A 20,767-nucleotide genomic window follows, 5' to 3' on the forward strand; every position below is an offset into this window, starting at 1 on the left:
CCACCGAAGGTCACAGACAGACATATACCTGGAGTTTGCATGTATATCTCAACTTTTACTTACTGTGCTTGTGTATTGTATACTGTATTGTAATGTATGTTAGGAATGTGAAAGACTTTTTACACCAGCATCATTGTCATTGATATGTTATTGTACTGCCAGATCTCAGTAATTCTCCTATATTGCACCAGCATATGTTTAAACTTTTACATCTTCTTTTCTCACTTAGGATATTGAATATGCACTTTGAACAAGTGTTATCATGTTACAAACTGGCTGCATGTACACATTTTAATTGTGATATTGTCATTTGTTTATGTTAAAGCCATCTCAGTGTTGTTCATAGCCATCCCAATTCTCGTCTTAATACATGACATGCGTCATTTGTTTATATCTTCGATATGATTTTACAAGTAAAACAATTTTTTGCTGAAATAATAAAGAGAACAAATACATCAACATTCTGGTTTAAACATATGTAAATTCCAAGTTTCCACCTGCCATAAATCTGTTTTCTAACCTTCCAACCAACAGAAATAAGGTTTTCTGGTTTTTAGCCCACCATCATCAGATGGTGGGCTATTCAAATCGCCCTGCGTCCGTGGTCCGTCGTCCGTCCGTCCGTCCGTCCCTCCCTCCGTCCGTCCGTCCGTCCGTCCGTCCGTCCGTCCGTAAACAATTCTTGTTATCGCTAATCCTCAGAAAGTACTGAAGGGATCTTTCTCAAATTTCATATGTAGGTTCCCCTTGGTGCCTAGTTATGCATATTGCATTTTGGGACCGATCGGAAAACAACATGGCCGACAGGCAGCCATCTTGGATTTTGACCATTGAAGTTTGTTATCGCTATTTCTGAGAAAGTACTGAAGGGATCTTTCTCAAATTTCATATGTAGGTTCCCCTTGGTGCCTAGTTATGCATATTGCATTTTGGGACCGATCGGAAAACAACATGGCCGACAGGCAGCCATCTTGGATTTTGACCATTGAAGTTTGTTATCGCTATTTCTGAGAAAGTACTGAAGGGATCATTCTCAAATTTCATATGTGGGTTTCCCTTGGTGCCTAGTTATGCATATTGCATTTTGGGACCGATCGGAAAACAACATGGCCGACAGGCAGCCATCTTGGATTTTGACCATTGAAGTTTGTTATCGCTATTTCTGAGAAAGTACTGAAGGGATCATTCTCAAATTTCATATGTTGGTTTCCCTTGGTGCCTAGTTATGCATATTGCATTTTTGGATTGATCGGAAAACAACATGGCCGACAGGCAGCCATCTTGGATTTTGACCATTGAAGTTTGTTATCGCTATTTCGGAGAAAGTACTGAAGGGATCTTTCTCAAATTTCATATGTAGGTTCCCCTTGGTGCCTTGTTATGCATATTGCATTTTTGGATTGATCGGAAAACAACATGGCCGACAGGCAGCCATCTTGGATTTTGACCATTGAAGTTTGTTATCGCTATTTCGGAGAAAGTACTGAAGGGATCTTTCTCAAATTTCATATGTAGGTTCCCCTTGGTGCCTTGTTATGCATATTGCATTTTGGGACCGATCGGAAAACAACCTAGCCGACAGGCAGCCATCTTGGATTTTGACAATTGAAGTTTGTTATCGCTATTTCTGAGAAAGTACTGAAGGGATCATTCTCAAATTTCATATGTAGGTTCCCCTTGGTGCCTAGTTATGCATATTGTATTTTGAGACCAATCAGAAAACAACATGGCCAACAGGCAGCCATCTTGGATTTTGACAATTGAAGTTTGTTATCGCTATTTCTGAGAAAGTACTGAAGGGATCATTCTCAAATTTCATATGTAGGTTTCCCTTGGTGCCTAGTTATGCATATTGCATTTTGAGACCAATCAGAAAACAACATGGCCGACAGGCAGTCATCTTGGATTTTGACAATTGAAGTTTGTTATCGCTATTTCTGAAAAAGTACTGAAGGGATCATTCTCAAATTTCATATGTAGGTTTCCCTTGGTGCCTAGTTATGCATATTGTATTTTGAGACCAATCAGAAAACAACATGGCCAACAGGCAGCCATCTTGGATTTTGACAATTGAAGTTTGTTATCGCTATTTCTGAAAAAGTACTGAAGGGATCATTCTCAAATTTCATATGTAGGTTTCCCTTGGTGCCTAGTTATGCATATTGCATTTTGAGACCAATCGGAAAACAACATGGCCGACAGGCAGCCATCTTGGATTTTGACAATTGAAGTTTGTTATCGCTATTTCTCAGAAAGTACTGAAGGAATCTTTCTCAAATTCCATATATAGGTTTCCCTTGTTTGAAAAGTACTAGAGGTTTCTTCTGAATTTACACAGATTAGTAAGACTTAGAAGAAGAGGAAAGTAGAGAAAAGATCAATCTGACATGGAACCTATGAAGAACATTCAATGGTGGGCGCCAAGATCCCTCTGGGATCTCTTGTTGTTATCAAAATCGATTTCTGAGTAATCATGATGCACTGCATGTCCATCAAGAACAACAGAGAATACAGACATTAGATCAATAGCTGGAACAAAGATGACGAGGCTAAAAGCCTGTTTACAGCTTATTTTCTATACACAATTTTGACATGAGAAAGAAGTTTTCAAAATTTTCACTTTGGGGGGGAAAACGATGTATTTAAATTTCAATATGACATGTTGCTGTTTATACTTTTTGAATTATTAGTGTAAGCATGCAATAAGCTTTAGATTTTGTCTTTTTATAATTGTTTTTAATTTTTAATTTTTTTTTTTTTTTTGAAAGAAAGAAAGATACACAGTCAATAAGATAATTAGGGTATGATAACGTATTCACACAGTCAATAAGACAATTAGGGTATGATAACCTATTCACACAGTCAATAAGACAATTAGGGTATGATAACCTATTCACACAGTCAATAAGACATTTAGGGTATGATAACCTATTCACACAGTCAATAAGACAATTAGGGTATGATAACCTATTCGACAGCAATCATGAGGAGACTTTCTTATCATTTCAGTTGTACAGGCGGATTCACCGGCCCCCGCTGTGGCACTGATGTTTGTAACGCTTATTGTGAAAACAATGGCCAATGCACAAAACAAAATGGAAATCCAAAATGCGTGTATGTAGTTTGGAGAGCCTTTTAACCATAGTTATTAAAAAATTATTTATTCCTGAAAATATTGTATTTTGAAATGAGGGTTCAAATCATGAGTGTTAAAAGTTGACTTTTAAACCTGGTCAACATTTGAAGGGTCTGTGAAATTTCAAGGCATAAGCACAAACACATCTGTTTGCATCATAAAAGCATGTTTTTGTTAGAGAACTCAGCTTTCTTCACCATATAGAAACATATTTATTCCAGCATGTTGTAACTTAATTGTTCACATATAATCAGGAACATATCAGTTAAAATTTAACAGTGAGGAAAAAAAAAAGAATAAAAAACATTACTCTGGAAACATTAACAATTTCAATACAATTGTGGTTATTTTCAGGAAGTGGGGGGGGGGGTGTCATTTTCGCGATTTCGATACATAAACTATATGTGTGGGGGGTAATTTTTATGATCGATCCACCAATTTGTAGTTTGAGATTAGACGAATCGATATCAAAATGTGTGCTGGGGAAATTTACTTGATCAAAAGGACTCTGCGTAATTAGCGCAAATTTGCCCACTCACGTCAATTTCCACATTTACAGTAATCAATTTCCAATAAGACATGGAAATCCTCATCAGTTTCCTCAAGATACCCATCTACCAGGTGCTTTCTTGTGTTAAGTGTCACTCGTCTGATTTTAAATTGATTACATGTTTAAACCTTGCTGTCATTCATCATCATTTCATTCAATGATACAATTATTCTATGAAATTTGAAAAAAAAAAAAATTGAAAAGTTGATTTTCCACCATTTAATTGTTAAAGGATAATGTTATTCAGTTTACAACGCTAGCCTCAGTACCTGATTCTCACCTCACAACTAATCGTATTAATACATCAAAATCACTTGATAAATATATTAGACTTATATACCGGACTTTGCCTTTTGGAACAAAAACTACCTCATCAAAAAACTATGATGTATTACTATGATGGTATTTTCTATTTACTCTTTTGATCTGTTATTGTGTACTAAGAATTTTGATTACAATATCTATAAACTTCTTTTTTTCTTTTTTTTTTTACAAGAAATTTCATGAAAACATGGCAAACAAGAATAATCGATAATGAAGAATTTGTGGGATATTGGAAATTATAACTGTAAAACTTAGAATGAATTAAGGGTCAGAATTTTATAGGTTTCAAATTTATAATGAAGGCCGGGTAATAATTTTATAAGTTTCAAATTTATAATGAAGGGTAATAATTTTATAAGTTTCAAATTTATACTGAAGGGTAAGAACTGTATAAGTTTCAAATTTATAATGAAGGGTAATAATTCTATAAGTTTCAAATTTATAATGAATGAAGGATAAGAATTGTATAAGTTTCAAATTTAAAATGAAGAGTCGAAAATTTTGCTCTGGCTCAAAATATACATGCTTTGGAAGAGTATATAAATCTTATATAACTATAACAATAAACTATGTTACAACACGGTAAGAAAGAGGTTTACAATTTATAACTACCTAAAATTACTACATTATCACTGAGGAGCAAAATGAAGAATTTCTGTTGACGGACTGCTTTTGAATTGACAATTTTGTTTGTTGTATACAGGTGTCTCCATGGTTTCACAGGCCCCAGGTGTGACAGTTGCACAGAAGACAGCTGTCAGAATGGCGGGACGTGTCAAATTGAGGGCGGCCATGTAATATGTTTGTGCCCTCCGGGATTCAGTGGTAACATGTGTGAAACTGTCGCTAACTCATGCCAGGACTACTGCAAGAATGGAGGTAAGGGACATAACTCTCCTACAGAATGAGTTATACATTTATCAATTTATAATTGGATGAGATTTCTCCTTAATTCAGTCCTAGAAAGCTTGGCCCAAATTCTAAATCCTCAATTTTCATCCATATGACTAGAAATTGTTGATAGTCTTGAAAGATTTCCAGGGTATGTAGTAATGTTCGTGTTGGCTTATAAAGTTTGTACCAAGATGCCTTACACTTTAATCCTCAGCAATATTACCAGTGGCTCCATTTGCGTCTGTAGTAAAGTATTTAATTTTACCCACAGGGACATGCTATCCAAACACAAATGCAGTGGATGATAAGAACTCGGTAAAATACACTTGTACCTGTACATCTGACTGGAGTGGGCAACGCTGTGAACAACCTGCTAGCAAATGTGTAGGCTACTGTCAAAATGGTGGCATTTGTAAGCTTGGTAAGTCGACTCAGATGTTGTTATGAGGCATTTTTGTGTACATGCTGAGCCTTAGCTTTCTCAAAGTGTGGAAATTCTCCAGAGAAGTCAGAGAGATCAAGTCTAAGCTGATGTTTAAAATATAGAAAGGGGATATGTGCCCAATGATGTAATAAATTTTTAGTTCACCAGCACTTATGGCATGTTGTGACATCTGGCATTCATACAGCGTCAACTTTTCCCTTTAAACAAATTCTTCTCAATAACTAAGAAGCCCAGAGACCTGATATTGGACCTGTAGTATACTAGGGTCAAGGGCTACCAAGACCTTGACCTATTTTCAAAGTCACAAGATTTTCAAAGTCATAGGGGTCAAACATGTTAAAATGTTTAAATGACGACTTCTTCGAAGTATTCTTGAATGAAGGGCAACAAAATTCATTTAATGGAATAAATCTAGCCAAGTCTTATATTTGGATAGAGATGTAACCAGATTAGCATTTGCATAAAGTGACCTTGATAAACTTGAAAGTTGATTAAGAAATAGGCAAGCATACAGGCTAATTGGGCCTTTTATTGAACACTTTTAAAAGGTGTATTCTCAGTTTTCAATCTAACTGGGTTAACAGCCTTTACCGTAGCTGTCAAAGTAGCTTCATTGATAAGTAATGCTCCAAGAAAATTAAACACTAACATCTGGAATACCTTTCTAATTTCTGGTAGATTTTGTTTTAATTAAGGTATGCATGGTGAGTGTGCTATAGTAGTCACAGCTAGTGTACAGTGTGTATGGCCATCGGCACGTTCATTTTCGGAGATTATCTCAGAATCCAAAAGGCCAAACTTTCTGATGGTCTTACACTGTGATGTGAGGATATGAAATAGGTATTAAAAAAGTTCATAATCAAAAGGTCAAGGTCGCTATTACTAAAAATAATCTTGAAACACACTGTCAAAATTAAGGCATCATCTAAGGCCCCAACTAAGTGCTAAACTCTCTGAAATATCCAATGATGATATTAAGATGTAAAATATGGATTTAGAAAGTTCCTTAGGTCAAGATATCTTTTTTTAAATTTGGGTGGTCATGCATCATTCAAGCTTGAAAGGTCAAAGGTCACACCTGTGAAATATAAAAGTTTGTGTACAAAATACCTCATAAACCCCTCAATCTGTTTAGTTACCTTCGTTTCATTATATCAAGATAATATGGTGTATTATTTTTGTTGAGGTGTATGTAGTAATCTAGTACATTGTGTCTATGTAACACTGAGGACCCTCTCTGAAGTGTCAGTAATCTAGTTTATTGAATATATTTGATGATATGGAGTATAAAAGTGATATCACCTTGTATTTATCTTGGTTAATATAATCTGTAATTATCCCTTTGTGACCAAGTTGGGGAGGTGATATGAATATAGCATGCCAAGGTCATGTAAGAATAAGGTCAATGTTGCTATTTATATTTAATCTTTGTCTGGATTCTTACAACGTCATTTTTAACCGGATTTCAATAAAACTTCACACATTGGTCAATTATGAGTATACCTCGCACAAGTTCATGTTTCATGGTTCCAAGGTCAAGGACAAAGTCACCAACATTACTATTCATAGAACATCTTTGTCACCGTTTTAGCAACTTCATTTTTAAATCAATTTTGATCATTCTTCATGTAATGCATTGTCAAATGTGAGAATTATAACTCAAGCGAGTTAACCTCAGGGCTTATAGATTGCAAGATAATTCAGCTGGTACATTTATGATGCAATTTTGATAAAATTTAATGTTGGTTGCTTTCAGACAAGGAAAAGCCTACTTGTAACTGCACCGGAGTGTATGGAGGAGAAACGTGTGACATGTGCTTGTGCCAACAAGGACAAGGGACTTGTGAAAAGCAGGACAATGGCGAGGATGTCTGTGTGTAAGTCGACCCTTATATGGTCTGTCCTACTAGAGTTAGACTGGACAATGGCGAGGATGTCTGTGTGTAAGTCCACCCCTATATGGTCAGTTCTACTAGAGTTAGACTGGACAATGGCGAGGATGTCTGTGTGTAAGTTGACCCCTATATGGTCAGTCCTACTAAAGTTAGACTGGACAATGGCGAGGATGTCTGTGTGTAAGTCGACCCCTATATGGTCAGTCCGACTAGAGTAAGACTGGACAATGGCGAGGATGTCTGTGTGTAAGTCCACCCATACATGGTCAGTCCTATTAAAGTTAGACTGGACAATGGCGAGGATGTCTGTGTGTAAGTCGACCCCTATATGGTCAGTCCTACTAAAGTTAGACTGGACAATGGCGAGGATGTCTGTGTGTAAGTCGACCCCTATATGGTCAGTCCTACTAGAGTTAGACTGGACAATGGCGAGGATGTCTGTGTGTAAGTCGACCCCTATATGGTCAGTTCTACTAGAGTTAGACTGGACAATGGCGAGGATGTCAGTGTGTAAGTCGACCCCTATATGGTCAGTTCTACTAGAGTTTGACTGGACAATGGCGAGGATGTCTGTGTGTAAGTCGACCCCTATATGGTCAGTCCGACTAGAGTAAGACTGGACAATGGCGAGGATGTCTGTGTGTAAGTCCACCCATACATGGTCAGTCCTACTAAAGTTAGACTGGACAATGGCGAGGATGTCTGTGTGTAAGTCGACCCCTATATGGTCAGTCCTACTAAAGTTAGACTGGACAATGGCGAGGATGTCTGTGTGTAAGTCGACCCCTATATGGTCAGTCCTACTAGAGTTAGACTGGACAATGGCGAGGATGTCTGTGTGTAAGTCGACCCCTATATGGTCAGTTCTACTAGAGTTAGACTGGACAATGGCGAGGATGTCAGTGTGTAAGTCGACCCCTATATGGTCAGTTCTACTAGAGTTTGACTGGACAATAACGAGGATGTCTGTAAGTCCACCCATACATGGTCTGTCCTACTAAAGTTAGACTGGACACTCCCTCGGACCTACACTCCCTCGGACCTACACTCCAGATCACCCATCCCATGGCCAATCCAGCATGCTAAGAGGACAACTTTTAGTTGGCATGTTGACCATTTTGTTGTTTAACAGGAAAATTTTCAAAAAAGCAATAGTATATTAGTTTCTGAATCCTTATAATTTTGATTTAAATGTTGTATATGTGGCTGGTTATTGACAGATGTGAAAGGAAATGGAAGGGAATCCTGTGTGAAGAGAGTGTCTGTGATACAGACTGTTTCCATGACGGCCAGTGTCAAGACTGTTTCCTAGGCGATGACAATATAGCGGCGTGTAACAGCTGTGTGTAAGTATCCACTGGTGCACGTCATCAGATCATTCTAATATATAGCATCATAATGGTAAAATTTAAAAGAAATGAAAATTAATAAATCATGTATAATTGAATTCCTATCTGAGTACCAACACAGTCATTTCCTAGCAGTGAAGATGGATCTTTCTATCAATCCTCTATCTGTTTATTATAATTACCTATTCAAATTAGGACCATTACTTACATGGATCTGTATCACTTTGAGTCACAAATGACAGGTACTGTTGTGGGACCTACACAATGGCCTCTGCCATGCACTAGAATAATAGAATAATAGAATTTGATATCAAGAAATATAGACAATGATCAATTAACATTTAATTAAATACTACCATTTACTCATTTATAATTGTACCATTTTGTGTCGTTATGTATCGGCCTTACTTTAGATATGTCAGGTATACATATAGGCTACAGATCTGTATTTGTGACTTGTTTTACACTTTGCCGAGATTTTTGCTGATATCGACTCAGATAGTTCAATCTTTAATGCTTATTTTCTGAAGCACAATTTTGTATATTTCGAACAGGTTCATCAATATTTATTAAATTTTGGTTTAACTGATTGGAAGTTTACCATATTCAAGCAGGAAAATTAATGTACAGTTCAAGGTCGCTGTTATTAATTTTTAACAGTGACCGGTAGCTTAGGGACATATATTGCTTTAACTATTATACTATCGTACTTAAGTGAACTTAAGTTAATAAACCTTATTACCTAATATTGGTTGCTGATTACAGATGTAGTGTCGATTTCCATGGTGACCATTGTGAGAAACTCGTCCAGAAACATCAAGAAGCCAGCATCCTTTTACCGATCCTCATCCCAATCATCGCCATCCTCCTCATCCTCATCCTCATCTTTATTGCTCTTGTCGCCCGTAAAAGGAGGTAAGATTAGGATTTATATATTGGGGATTTGTAAAAATATGTCCGTCAGTTATGTGAAAATATACTGTCAGTTGTGAATAAAAAATGTCGCCATTACTGATTATAGAAAATTGTCCAAAATATTGATGTCATCACTCTAACAGCTTCAAGAATCTGATAAAACTTTACAGAAAGCTAGGTCAGGATTGTATGATGGTTCTAAGGTTAAGGCCAAGTTCATTGTTATTATTTAATTTAGGACATTTCTACTGCATAAAAATAAGCACTCCCCAAACATTAATACTAAACTTTCACACTAGGGTTGGGGGCTAATTTTAGAATAAACATGGTACTAAACTTTTACGCTATTAGAAGGGGGTTTATTTTGGGATAGATATGATGCTGAACTTTCACACTAGGGAAGGGGGCTAATGTATGAATATTAAACATGGTACTAAACTTTTACGCTAGAAGAGGGGGTTTATTTTAAGATTGATTTGATCCTAAACTTTTACACTAGGGGAAGGGTTTATTTTAAGATTGATTTGATCCTGAACTTTTACACTAGGGGAGGGGGTTTATTTTAGGATTGATTTGATCCTGAACTTTTACACTAGGGGAGGGGGTTTATTTTAGGATTGATTTGACCCTAAACTTTTACACTAGGGAAGGGGTTTATTTTAAGATACATACCCATAAACTGTCGTGTACATATGTGAACTAATAAACAATTTCTTGGTCTTGACAGAGACCAGTTTAAACATCGTCGGATGGTGAGCAACTCTAACCTGGAGGTAGCTAATCCCATCTATCTTGCCCAGGCACAGGAGGGTGATGAACGTGACATGGCGCCCATGCAGGTGTATGATGAGGATGGTGATGATGTACGTATTTCGTCTATTAAAATGTGAATGTCAGAGATTGAACTGTCAATGTTTGTGTTGCTGCCAAAAGTTTGTGTTTGTAGAGGTTTTAAGCTTTGGAATTTCTTGTTTTGCCTGGGAATAGTTTTATTGTAAATATTGCCAGATGCTGTTAGTATATAAAATAGATATGATGTAAGCACAAATGGATTCATTTTTTTCTAAGATAAATAAATTCTAAATGGTTTTTTACATCAGGCTCTAGTCTCAAAAACCTCTTTCAGCTGAAGAACATCTTTAACATAAAATTTTCCAATGGAATATTTTACAGAATTTAGGGAAGTAATCCATAGCGAGGATTTTTTGTCGGTTGCCTTTAATTATTCTGAATTTCCTTAATTAAGTTTTGAAGTATTTATAAGTGGATCAAGGTCACTATGTTACCTGTGCAATAATGTATAAAGCCACAAGTTCCTGTTTATCTAGGAACTCTTTCTTCCAGGAAATTATTGTAACGGCCTGAAATGAGGTTCTATTTTGCTGTACTAAGAAAGTATACCTATTAATGGCATTTTTACCAGAATTTTTTAATTTAAATTGAAAGAATAGTGCACTTATTTATTTCAGTTTATTTCATGATTTGCCTGATAGATGTTTGCTTCTCTTATGTAGTCATTTTGGCTTTTGAGCATGTGTCTGTTACAAAAAAACTATGAATAGAACTGGGGGGTACTAAAGTTTTCCTCCCCATCCATCTTATACATGTATGTATATACATTTGTATGACACAAAAGTTTGTTGGTGATCTGGAGGGATGCAAATGTAAAATAAAAACAACAAAAAATAAAAGAAGCAAATTATTTAAAATATAAACAGTCCTAATTCCTCTTCCTTTTTCTAATTTTTATTTTTTTCAAATACTTAAAAACTTTAAAACTTTGAAAAATTCATCCTAAAGAGACAATGAGATCATGATAGGAAGTATACTGTATAGCATTTCATTGATTGAGAGGATTACAGTTGTAGAAATAAGATAACAGACTTTAGAAGTTCCTTGTTATATTTCTGAGGAAAATGATACAGACTTTAGAAGTGTCTTGTTATATTTCTGAGGAAAATGATACAGACTTTAGAAGTTCCTTGTTGTATTTCTGAGGAAAATGATACAGACTTTAGAAGTGTCTTGTTATATTTCTGAGGAAAATGATACTGACTTTAGAAGTGTCTTGTTATATTACCATATATGACAGAAGACACGTCAGTATCTCCCTAATTATGATTATAATGACAGTAAAAATAATACAATGTAAGGTATTTTTTTCAATTCATTTATTCACCTGAGAGTCATTTCCTTGAAAACTGGACATGCATGTATTTTTCATGTGAATATTATAGATCCTATGACTTTAAAATATCAGTTCCTTCATTTACTATTGGAAAAATCCAGATCAGGGCAATATAATGTCATTCTTTAAAAAAAACAAAAAAAAAAACAACAGCAACAAAAACAGGAATTTTTCAATGTTTTAAAATCTTGGTTGTATCTCGTGTATCCATAGAAACCAAAGGAGGGGGACAAGGTAAGAGTTGATGTTGTCCAGCTGTTGTCATGGTTACACATACTGTATGCCATTTTTGGATCAGAACAATATTTGCTTCTTTTATATTTTGCTTATATTCTTCTTTTGTTTGAGTAAAATTTTCTATTTTCCTCTTCATAATTTTTGTAAAATGTTTGGTATGATAACATTTTGAATGAGATTTAACTTTTGTTAAAATCATGAAATAAAATCATCGACGAGTTTCTTTCTAAAACTACAGCCAATTAAAACTATTGTGATGCTTTTACACTATAAAACATGTTTTTTACATCAGTTTATTGTAGTGTTTATACACCATTGTGTATATGAATATTGATGTACTATCATAAGCACAGCAGCATGCTACTGTAGTAATTCTGTTGTTTCATCTCGATGTGAGATGTTTCTGAAATGATAGAAAAAAAATTGTTTCATTACTGAATTCATTCATTTACTAATATATATACAAACCACTTGTGTATTAGATTGACCTGCAAAGTGGTTTTAAAAGTTATAGACAGTATCCAGAACTACATGTACTTTACCATAGGTCAAACTCACTGGGTTCTTGATTTTTATTCCCCAGGAATCACATTTTCAGGGGGTATTAAATTTCGGCTCCATCTATCTTACAGTGTATTCTTCATAATTTTCCTGTTACCATGGAAACAGATGGTTTAAAACCTGACCCAAATATTGCATTTCTTTTGTGGGTCATGGGATATTGCCTGAGCTTAACAACATATGATTACATATTTTGGTAAATGTTAAAATTCATGTTACAACATAAAGATTCACCAGTATTTGATTATATTGTAAAAAAAAAAATTAAAGCACTTCTTGATTTAACTTTTCTACCAGGATGAAAATAAAATTGTGATTAAAAAAATTGATGGCGAAATTTTTTGGAAGTAAGTTGAAGTCAATTTCACATTTTTGTTTTTTTAAATCCAGTATATTATGTTTGCTTAAAAAATCAGGTACAGTGTATAAAGGCAAAAATTGTAATCTTTTACATTTTGAATATCCAGATATTACAAGGCTACAAATATTTGTTTGTAAACTCAAAAATTTTGGGTTGATTCAGATTACATTCTCATGTTTTTTTTTTTTTATCTTTTCCACAGTCGACCAATTTTGCAAACCCGATGTACAATCGTCTATACACCAGTGACAGCACCCAGGTGTTACTCCCGCGGGACGTTGACAATAACGAACCCTTTGATGAAAACGGAGACATACATTTCTATGGCAACAAAAAAGACAAAACAAATGGGAAGATATCCTACGCATAATGATGTGATTTTGTCTGCATGTGACAAAGACAACATTCCTCATTTTTGCTTTCATAGTGATGTGTACATTCCCTTGATGTGGTCACTGCTACATATACGCCATCACACCCAAGTAAGCACCGAGGTCTGCCAGGCCAGTGTTCTATAGGGTGATGGGTGCCATACTGGCCTTACCAGACTTCATAAGACAGAAGAGATCCCTAATAGGGAAAGAACTCTAGAGACAATTTCTCTAAATCTGATAAGAGTGTAAAAGTGAAAATGCTTCCTGGATGATAGTTTGGAGAAGAATGAATGTTTATCTGATGGTATTTAACTGTACCACAACTGTATCTGTTGCTATGGAGATGATGCTGTAATGGTGGAAACTGTATAAATGTGATATTTTAAGTGTGAATTGAATGATGCAACATGTCATTCTACTAGGCTACAGGACAAGGCCTAAGAGGCTTCTCGCATTCAAACAAGGCCATCACTTGTTGAGGAATGAGTTGAATAATTTTGCCTTCAGCCATTTTTGTTCTCACCTGAACACCAGCAGATTTGATTGGCATTTGTTTGGGTGAATCTTTGTGACTGAACTTGTCATCCAGGTGATGGAGACAAAGTGTGACATTAAAAAAAACCTGCCTAAGATATAATCTGCCTTATATCATATTGCTTCAAAAAGATTATGTATTTTTGTAGCCCAAACCACTTAATTTAAGAATCCATACTGCACATTATTCCAAATGTTTTTAAAATGTTTTCCATTATTATTATTATTATATCAGAATATTTTATTGTGTTATTTTTATTATATTTGATTTAATCTAGATAAAGTAGACACTCTTTTGTTTTATATTAAGTGATTTAACTGAAGAAGTTCTTTGAGTATAAAAGATGATTGAAAAGTAGCTATTGTGATATGATCGGTCAAGGACGGATTCAGAGAGTATATGTTTATAGTTATCTCCCTTTAATAATCCTCTTCAGTTATCTCCCTTTAGTTATTTCCCTTTGGTGTCTCTGCTTCTATGTATACAAGGCTGACGTAATCTCTCCACTGAATTATTGCCACCATTTGGTCCAACTTCTGCCTCTTCATTCTCCTTGTGATAGTTTTTTTCTAATCCTGTGTTTACATGCCGCAGATATCTAAGCAAATTTGTGAAAATTTAAAAATAGTTGGACCAGAATGATGTGGTAACCTCTACACCAGTAAAGTTTATACATGTAAAAAAAATCTCCACAATCTTATGTTTCATCAGCACATTTTAGCCAAAAAAAAGTGAATAATTTATCTGGGCAGTTGAGTGATGTACCTTTGTTTGCAGAAACCTTAACACACATTGAGTCGGTGGTCCTACATTGTCAGTAACAGCATTGGATTAACCCAATTCCAAATAAAATTTTAATCATTCCAATTATTGTTCATTGCAGATTTTGTGGATGTAAAAATGTAGAAAAAATGCCCAAATGCAAGTAATCATTTTCATGTTTAACAAAGACATGATAGAATTTTACATTTATTATGTAAGCAGTGTTTGTTAAAAGAAAGACATCTGTAATATAAATTGTTTTTGAACTGTCCACCCAATTTTATGAAGAGTGCTGCATTTGCATTTTCGATCTTTCACTAAAGTGCTGAATCAATGGTGAGCTTGCTGTAAAGAAGAACTGTGGCAATGTTTTCTGTAAAATCTGTACTGTAACAAGGGTTGCTGTAAAGTCTTAACTATGGCGAGGCTTGCTGTAAAATCTGGAATGTGGTGAGGCTTGCTGTAAAATTTGAACTTTGGCCAGGCTTGCTATGAAGTCTGATCTGTAGCAAGGCTTGCTGTTAAATATGGAGTGTGACGAGGCTTGCTGTAAAATTTGAACTTTGGCAAGGCATGTTGTAAAGGCGGAACTGTGACAAGGCTTGCGGTAAAGGCGGAACTGTGGCAAGGCTTGCTGTTAAGGCAGAACTGTGGCAAGGCTTAATGTAAAGGCAGAACTGTGACAAGGCTTGCTGTAAAGTCGGAACTGTGGCATGGCTTGCTGTAAAGGCAGAACTGTGGCAAGGGCAAGGGCAATGCTTGCTATGTGATGTTGGAGTTTGCTGTAAGAAAAGGCCATAACTTACTTAGGCATGTTACAGTAAAGGGGTGTAAAAGGCCTTTCTGTATATGCAGACTTTCTATAGAGGTTGCCCACTTAGAAAACCTGAATGTAGCAAAAGTTATTATAAGAGTGATGATTAGGACGAGTGAAAAATTGTCTGGAGGCTTGCCATTGAGTGTGACTGACTACATGTATTTAAAGGTATATAGAGGCATGCTTTTATGTGATAATCATTCAGGTGGTTGTGATGGTAAGATAATCAATATATTATTGTAGCATTCCAGTGTCCATGGATTTATTTGCTTTGTTGGAAAAGAAAGGAAAGTCAGTTTTTATTTTATTTTATCTTTTAAACGATAGATTTTTAGTGACGTTTTAAACTGCACCATTTATGTATTAAGAATGATAGACTCTTGCAATGAATTAAACATTTGAATATGCTATGTGTGTTTCAGAAACACAATCTAACAGGAATGTAGTACTTGTTTTTCATATTAATGAAGGGCATTATTGTAATATCGTACATGGAATGAAAAAAAAGAATCCTTCTAACACTTCAACATCTAGTAACTTTTGAAGGTCATTAATTTTATGCCAAGGTCATTAATTTTATACGGAAAATGTTTTTGTTTTCTGTAGTGTTACGTGATTTAGGTATGTAAGGTCCAATAAATGTAAGATTAGGTTCAAAAATATTACATGTTATAGCTATGCTATGGTTTGAAGATTTTAATTTGAAAATTGAATAAATGTTCTATTTTGAAAGCTATTAACCAAACTAGTGTTACCGGCAGTTCATAAAAGATCTGTTTATGTAGGTTCTGAATGTCCTGATTCCCTTCTGTATAACTTCTACATGTATTTCCATTTGATTTTTCTTTTAGTTTTATATGCAATAACATGTGTGTCAGGAGCCAACCCAAATTAATTTTCTTTACAAAGTTCTTAGTTTAAAGAGATATCCCCTGTTTCCCTTTAAATTTATCTGGAAAATGCTTCTGAATTCTAAAGTTTAAAATTCCTGGAATTTCTGAATGACACAATATAATTACAGTATATACATGCACAATTGGGTTTCTAATTAATTCAACGATCAATGTCAATCAAGGTCACAATGTATAAAAATAGAATGGGAATATACTGTGTTAGTGTTAGGGAAATGAAGTTTATTGATCTGGACACTAGAATCCTTAACGAACTGTCAATGTTATTGTTATTAAGGGACACAGGTAGGACACAGGTAGAAGAATTACCTTTTTTTAGACAGGTGTAAGATAAAGTTTGATGTGAAATGATCAGGGGCAAGTTTCATCAACATTCCTTAACTTACGGAATTCCTAAACTCAAACTTTTTTCGTAGAAAAGCGTTACAGAATTCAACTATATAATGCTTTTCTATGGAAAATTTTGAGTTAAGGAGTTTCCTGATCTTAAAGAGCATTGATGAATTCGGGCCTGGTATGTCAGAAAAAATCTGAGAATTTCGTACACATAATATAAACTTGAATCTCATATTTAAAATTTCATCTGAAAAAAATTGTCATTACATCTTACTTCATATATCTACAACAGATTGGCCAATGTATACCGCCATATATTACATTATAATTGATTAAAACCAAAATTAAAAAACGAAAAATTCAGATTTTTTACAATAATTTCAAACTTTAAAGTGATGCTATTATTCTTTCCTAATAGATTATTTCACATATCATGTTACTTAAACATAAAAAAAAAATATATGTGATGTACATAAAAAAGAAATGAAAATATATGTGATGTAAAATCTGCCATCAGGTCATCAGAATTTGATAATAAACAGAGCCCTGATACCAATGGATAGTAACTATGACACTGTGATTTTTTTCCTAATGGTATTTTTTCAATTAGAAAAGTTTTGTAATTTAATGTGATTGTATTAAGTTACAAAAAAGGTATAACATAATTTACTTGTCACAATGTGTGTTGTTGAGATACAAGTTATTCAAAGTGTTTTGTACATGTTTTAACAATGAATTCTTTATGCATGTCTATTTTTGGAACAAGGTGCTTCCTTTGAACTGCTTCATTTACATATAACTTTTAATAAGGTTTTGTAAAACATTGTGGATATACAATTGATTGATAGTGTTAAGCAGTTTATTTGCCAAATTTTTTTTATCAATGTTTCTTTAAAAAAACAAACACCAAAGGCCTCATAAAACATTAGTAATCAGACTAATGTATATTCTCAATTGGATATAAAACAAAAACAATATAATTCCAGTTTTACCAATATTTCGTATTTATGAAAATTCCTTAACTTAAAATTTTCAATATGCAAGCATTACAAACTTTATGAAAGCAAGTTCTCAAATAATGGCTTCCTAAAGCAATAGAGCTTACCTTATATGGGCAACTAAGGAATGCTGATGAAACTGGCACCTGAAATTTGATAACATATGTATTATTCAATTACCGGTACATCAGTAAATATTAATCTTAAAACAATTATCTCACATAAAGGTGTGGAGTAAAAGTATTTCTGACACGTAGTGCAGTAATGGAGATTTCTCAGGTGAGGTGTATTGTAAATATAGAAGTGTACAGGTGTAAATGCAGAGGTGTGCATGAACAGGTATAAATGTACAGGTATATTTATACAAGTGTAAATTTACAGGTACATTTATACAGGTGTAAATTTACAGGTATATTTATCCAGGTGTAAATGAACAGGTATAAATAAACAGGTGTAAATGTATTAAATGAATGAAAATTTACATTACAATTGGTATGAATATTTGTGAGTTGATAATAATCGTTTATTAACATGTATTGTATTAGTGTATCAATCCAAGAAATAATTTTATATGCCATCACTTGCATTTCATGTTGTCAAATACCTGTTTTCGTTCAAAATTTTAATACACAGTAAAACAATATTACCCCTCTTCATTCAACACTTTATCATACTTGAAACATATATCGAGGTACAGTTATTTAATGAAAATTTAAATTGAATGTTTTGTATGTATTGCCAAAACATTTGATGCCAAAATTTGGCTGGAGAAACAGTGACAATATCACGAGGTATTACTGTTTCATTGAAAATTAATATGTTCTTTGATTTTTATATTTCGATACTTTCTTTAAAATAGCCCTTTGATTGGAATTCATGTGCAGCACTCGTGAAAAATATCAAAATATTAGCCACACTCGTGAAATATATTTGGTATTACTGAAGACACTGTTAGATATTCTGTTTATTACATTTTTTATCAACGAAAAACCTACCCCGTATGCTAACTAGGCCTACAGCAAAAGTTTGCATACATTTATAGTAGTTCCCCCTGTCCAGGTGCTGACATATATGTCGGGCTTTCTGATTGGTCAATTATTTTGGTATTTTCTAATCATTGATTTGATTGGTCAAATCAGCAAAAGTGATATTTTTCACTAGTGAAAAATATCACTTTTATAGAATGAATAATTTTTGATATTTCACTGGTAAAAATGTAATAAACTTCAATTGACCCTCCAATCAACAAAGTAACTGTTCTTGTTCTATCAGTAAACCTCCAGAGAAAACATTGATTTTTGTTAATATTTAAACTGTTCTTGAAAAATCCTTTTAATATTATAATCCTCCATCAAACTTAAATGTTTAAGCCCGTTTTAATTAGATTTTTGTTTGTTTTCGGATAGTTTTCAAACCGATGATGGTCGAAACAAGCTTAACAACGACATTTTGTTTACCTATGTTTATGTTAGGTTATTTTTATCAATGTCGGTTACAGTATTATCAGTGTTGTCATAGTTACATCGGCTATTAATTCCTGTTTGTAACAATTATTTACTGTTGTTATGGCAACAATGCTGTTACATTTGTTACGATAAGAGTGAGTTTAAGAGTCGTTGTTGTTGAAATAACAGATCTGATAGTGGTATGTGATAGTAATACTTACCAAATATCAGCTGTTCGTCTGCACAATAATAACTTGTCCACCAGAAAGGTTGAAGTTCAATATAATATTGCAAATATATTCAAAATCAAAATTAATGTTTATTGTTGAAAGTGTTGTTCTAATTCCTTTAAACCAGTTACGTTATTCTGATATATGTATATGATATATACAGTCAAACCTCATCATCACAAGCTCTGATAACTCATGATCAAAGACCCAGCTTAACTCGAGGTAAACGATTCTATACTTGGGATATCTCAGATTTTTTTCATGGCGTCATTGACTTCCAGATAACGAGGTTTGACTGTATACAGGAAGACCACTGTACATATCAAGTTTCTGTTTGTGGCTGTTGGTTAAAAGCAGTTTCTATTTACGTTTATTTGTAATATTGTAAGTTAGACATTAGAAGCAGGGGACCCTATGTATTAATGGAAAAAGAATTTATTTTGTTACCATATCTACGAGTCAAGTCAACGTGTCTACGATGTAGTTTCCAGTTAAAATCATATACAATGGTACATTAATGATACTGTTGGATAGTATGCTTTCCTTAAGGTGTAATTTTGTCATATTGATGTATCCACACAATTCTGTGTAACTAATGATCAAAATGATTCATTTTCATTTCATTCGTCCATTTCATGATTCATCCATCATGACCAAACCAAAGTTCCGCATTCTTCCATGCTTTGTAAGATATATATATATATATATGTAAATCTGATATTTTCACAAGAAAATGTTCATGATGATGTCATTTGACACAAATAAAACCATTTTATGACTAAAACATATTATGTTATTCTGTTGAATATCAAATAAGTTGGCTAGAATTATTGTTCAGCCGACTTATAACAACTAAGTACCTTCTGACAGTTAACAATTCAGTTGTTTGATGATAATGGTGTGCTAAGTTTTTCCGTTCGTCCCATCGAAACCCTTTATCAGTAACATGTCTTTGGAACCTGTCACAAGATTTAGTTCATTATCTCCACCATAATCAAGATGTACATTTGATCAGATTTTTGTTGCTTTCTGTTAGGGTTAAAGGTGAAGAGGCGTTAAAAAGGCACATTTGCCTTTCAACCCAACACGAAATGAACAAGGTCTCATTTGACCCACTGCAAGAACATACATGATACAGAGGAGGTATTTTTGGTACCAGTCTTAATTAATCTAGGAATTAGTTTCCGAAAAAATTTTGATAAGATGATACATGATTATCAAGAAGCCCATTGATGTCTCTGTATGGAAAGTAATTAATACAATTAGTACTTTATATCATATTGTTAGCTCACTGGTTACGAGTAACCGTTACCCCCAGCGTCAGCGTCCATGTCCCACCCCACTTTAAAGTTTTGGGGGTAAGTCCAAAAGTATATACATATGTACACCTCACACCCTTCTAATTTGGTTTATACATTTTTAGTGGTCGAGGAGTGATGTTATGGCAAAATCATGCAGAAAAAAATTGTGATTTTTTTGCATTTTTCCATTTTATGGACTTAAT

At 34.2% G+C, this 20,767-nt stretch overlaps 1 protein-coding gene across 1 annotated transcript in view; it reads left to right on the forward strand.

Annotated features, from left to right (window-relative positions):
* The window catches only part of LOC117317934 (prolow-density lipoprotein receptor-related protein 1-like), a 228,137-nt gene extending 208,090 nt beyond the window's left edge, over window positions 1–20,047 (forward strand). The window contains exons 74-82 of the mRNA XM_033872903.1: window positions 3,010–3,114; window positions 4,714–4,889; window positions 5,176–5,325; window positions 7,106–7,226; window positions 8,465–8,590; window positions 9,359–9,508; window positions 10,236–10,371; window positions 11,910–11,930; window positions 13,058–20,047. Coding sequence (XP_033728794.1) covers window positions 3,010–3,114; window positions 4,714–4,889; window positions 5,176–5,325; window positions 7,106–7,226; window positions 8,465–8,590; window positions 9,359–9,508; window positions 10,236–10,371; window positions 11,910–11,930; window positions 13,058–13,225 — 1,153 coding nt within the window. The 3' untranslated portion in view covers window positions 13,226–20,047. The remainder of the gene's footprint in view (window positions 1–3,009; window positions 3,115–4,713; window positions 4,890–5,175; window positions 5,326–7,105; window positions 7,227–8,464; window positions 8,591–9,358; window positions 9,509–10,235; window positions 10,372–11,909; window positions 11,931–13,057) is intronic.
* The last annotated feature ends 720 nt before the right edge of the window (window positions 20,048–20,767 follow it).

This window comes from Pecten maximus, chromosome 19 (genome assembly GCF_902652985.1).
Source record: "Pecten maximus chromosome 19, xPecMax1.1, whole genome shotgun sequence".
Taxonomy (NCBI): domain Eukaryota; kingdom Metazoa; phylum Mollusca; class Bivalvia; order Pectinida; family Pectinidae; genus Pecten; species Pecten maximus.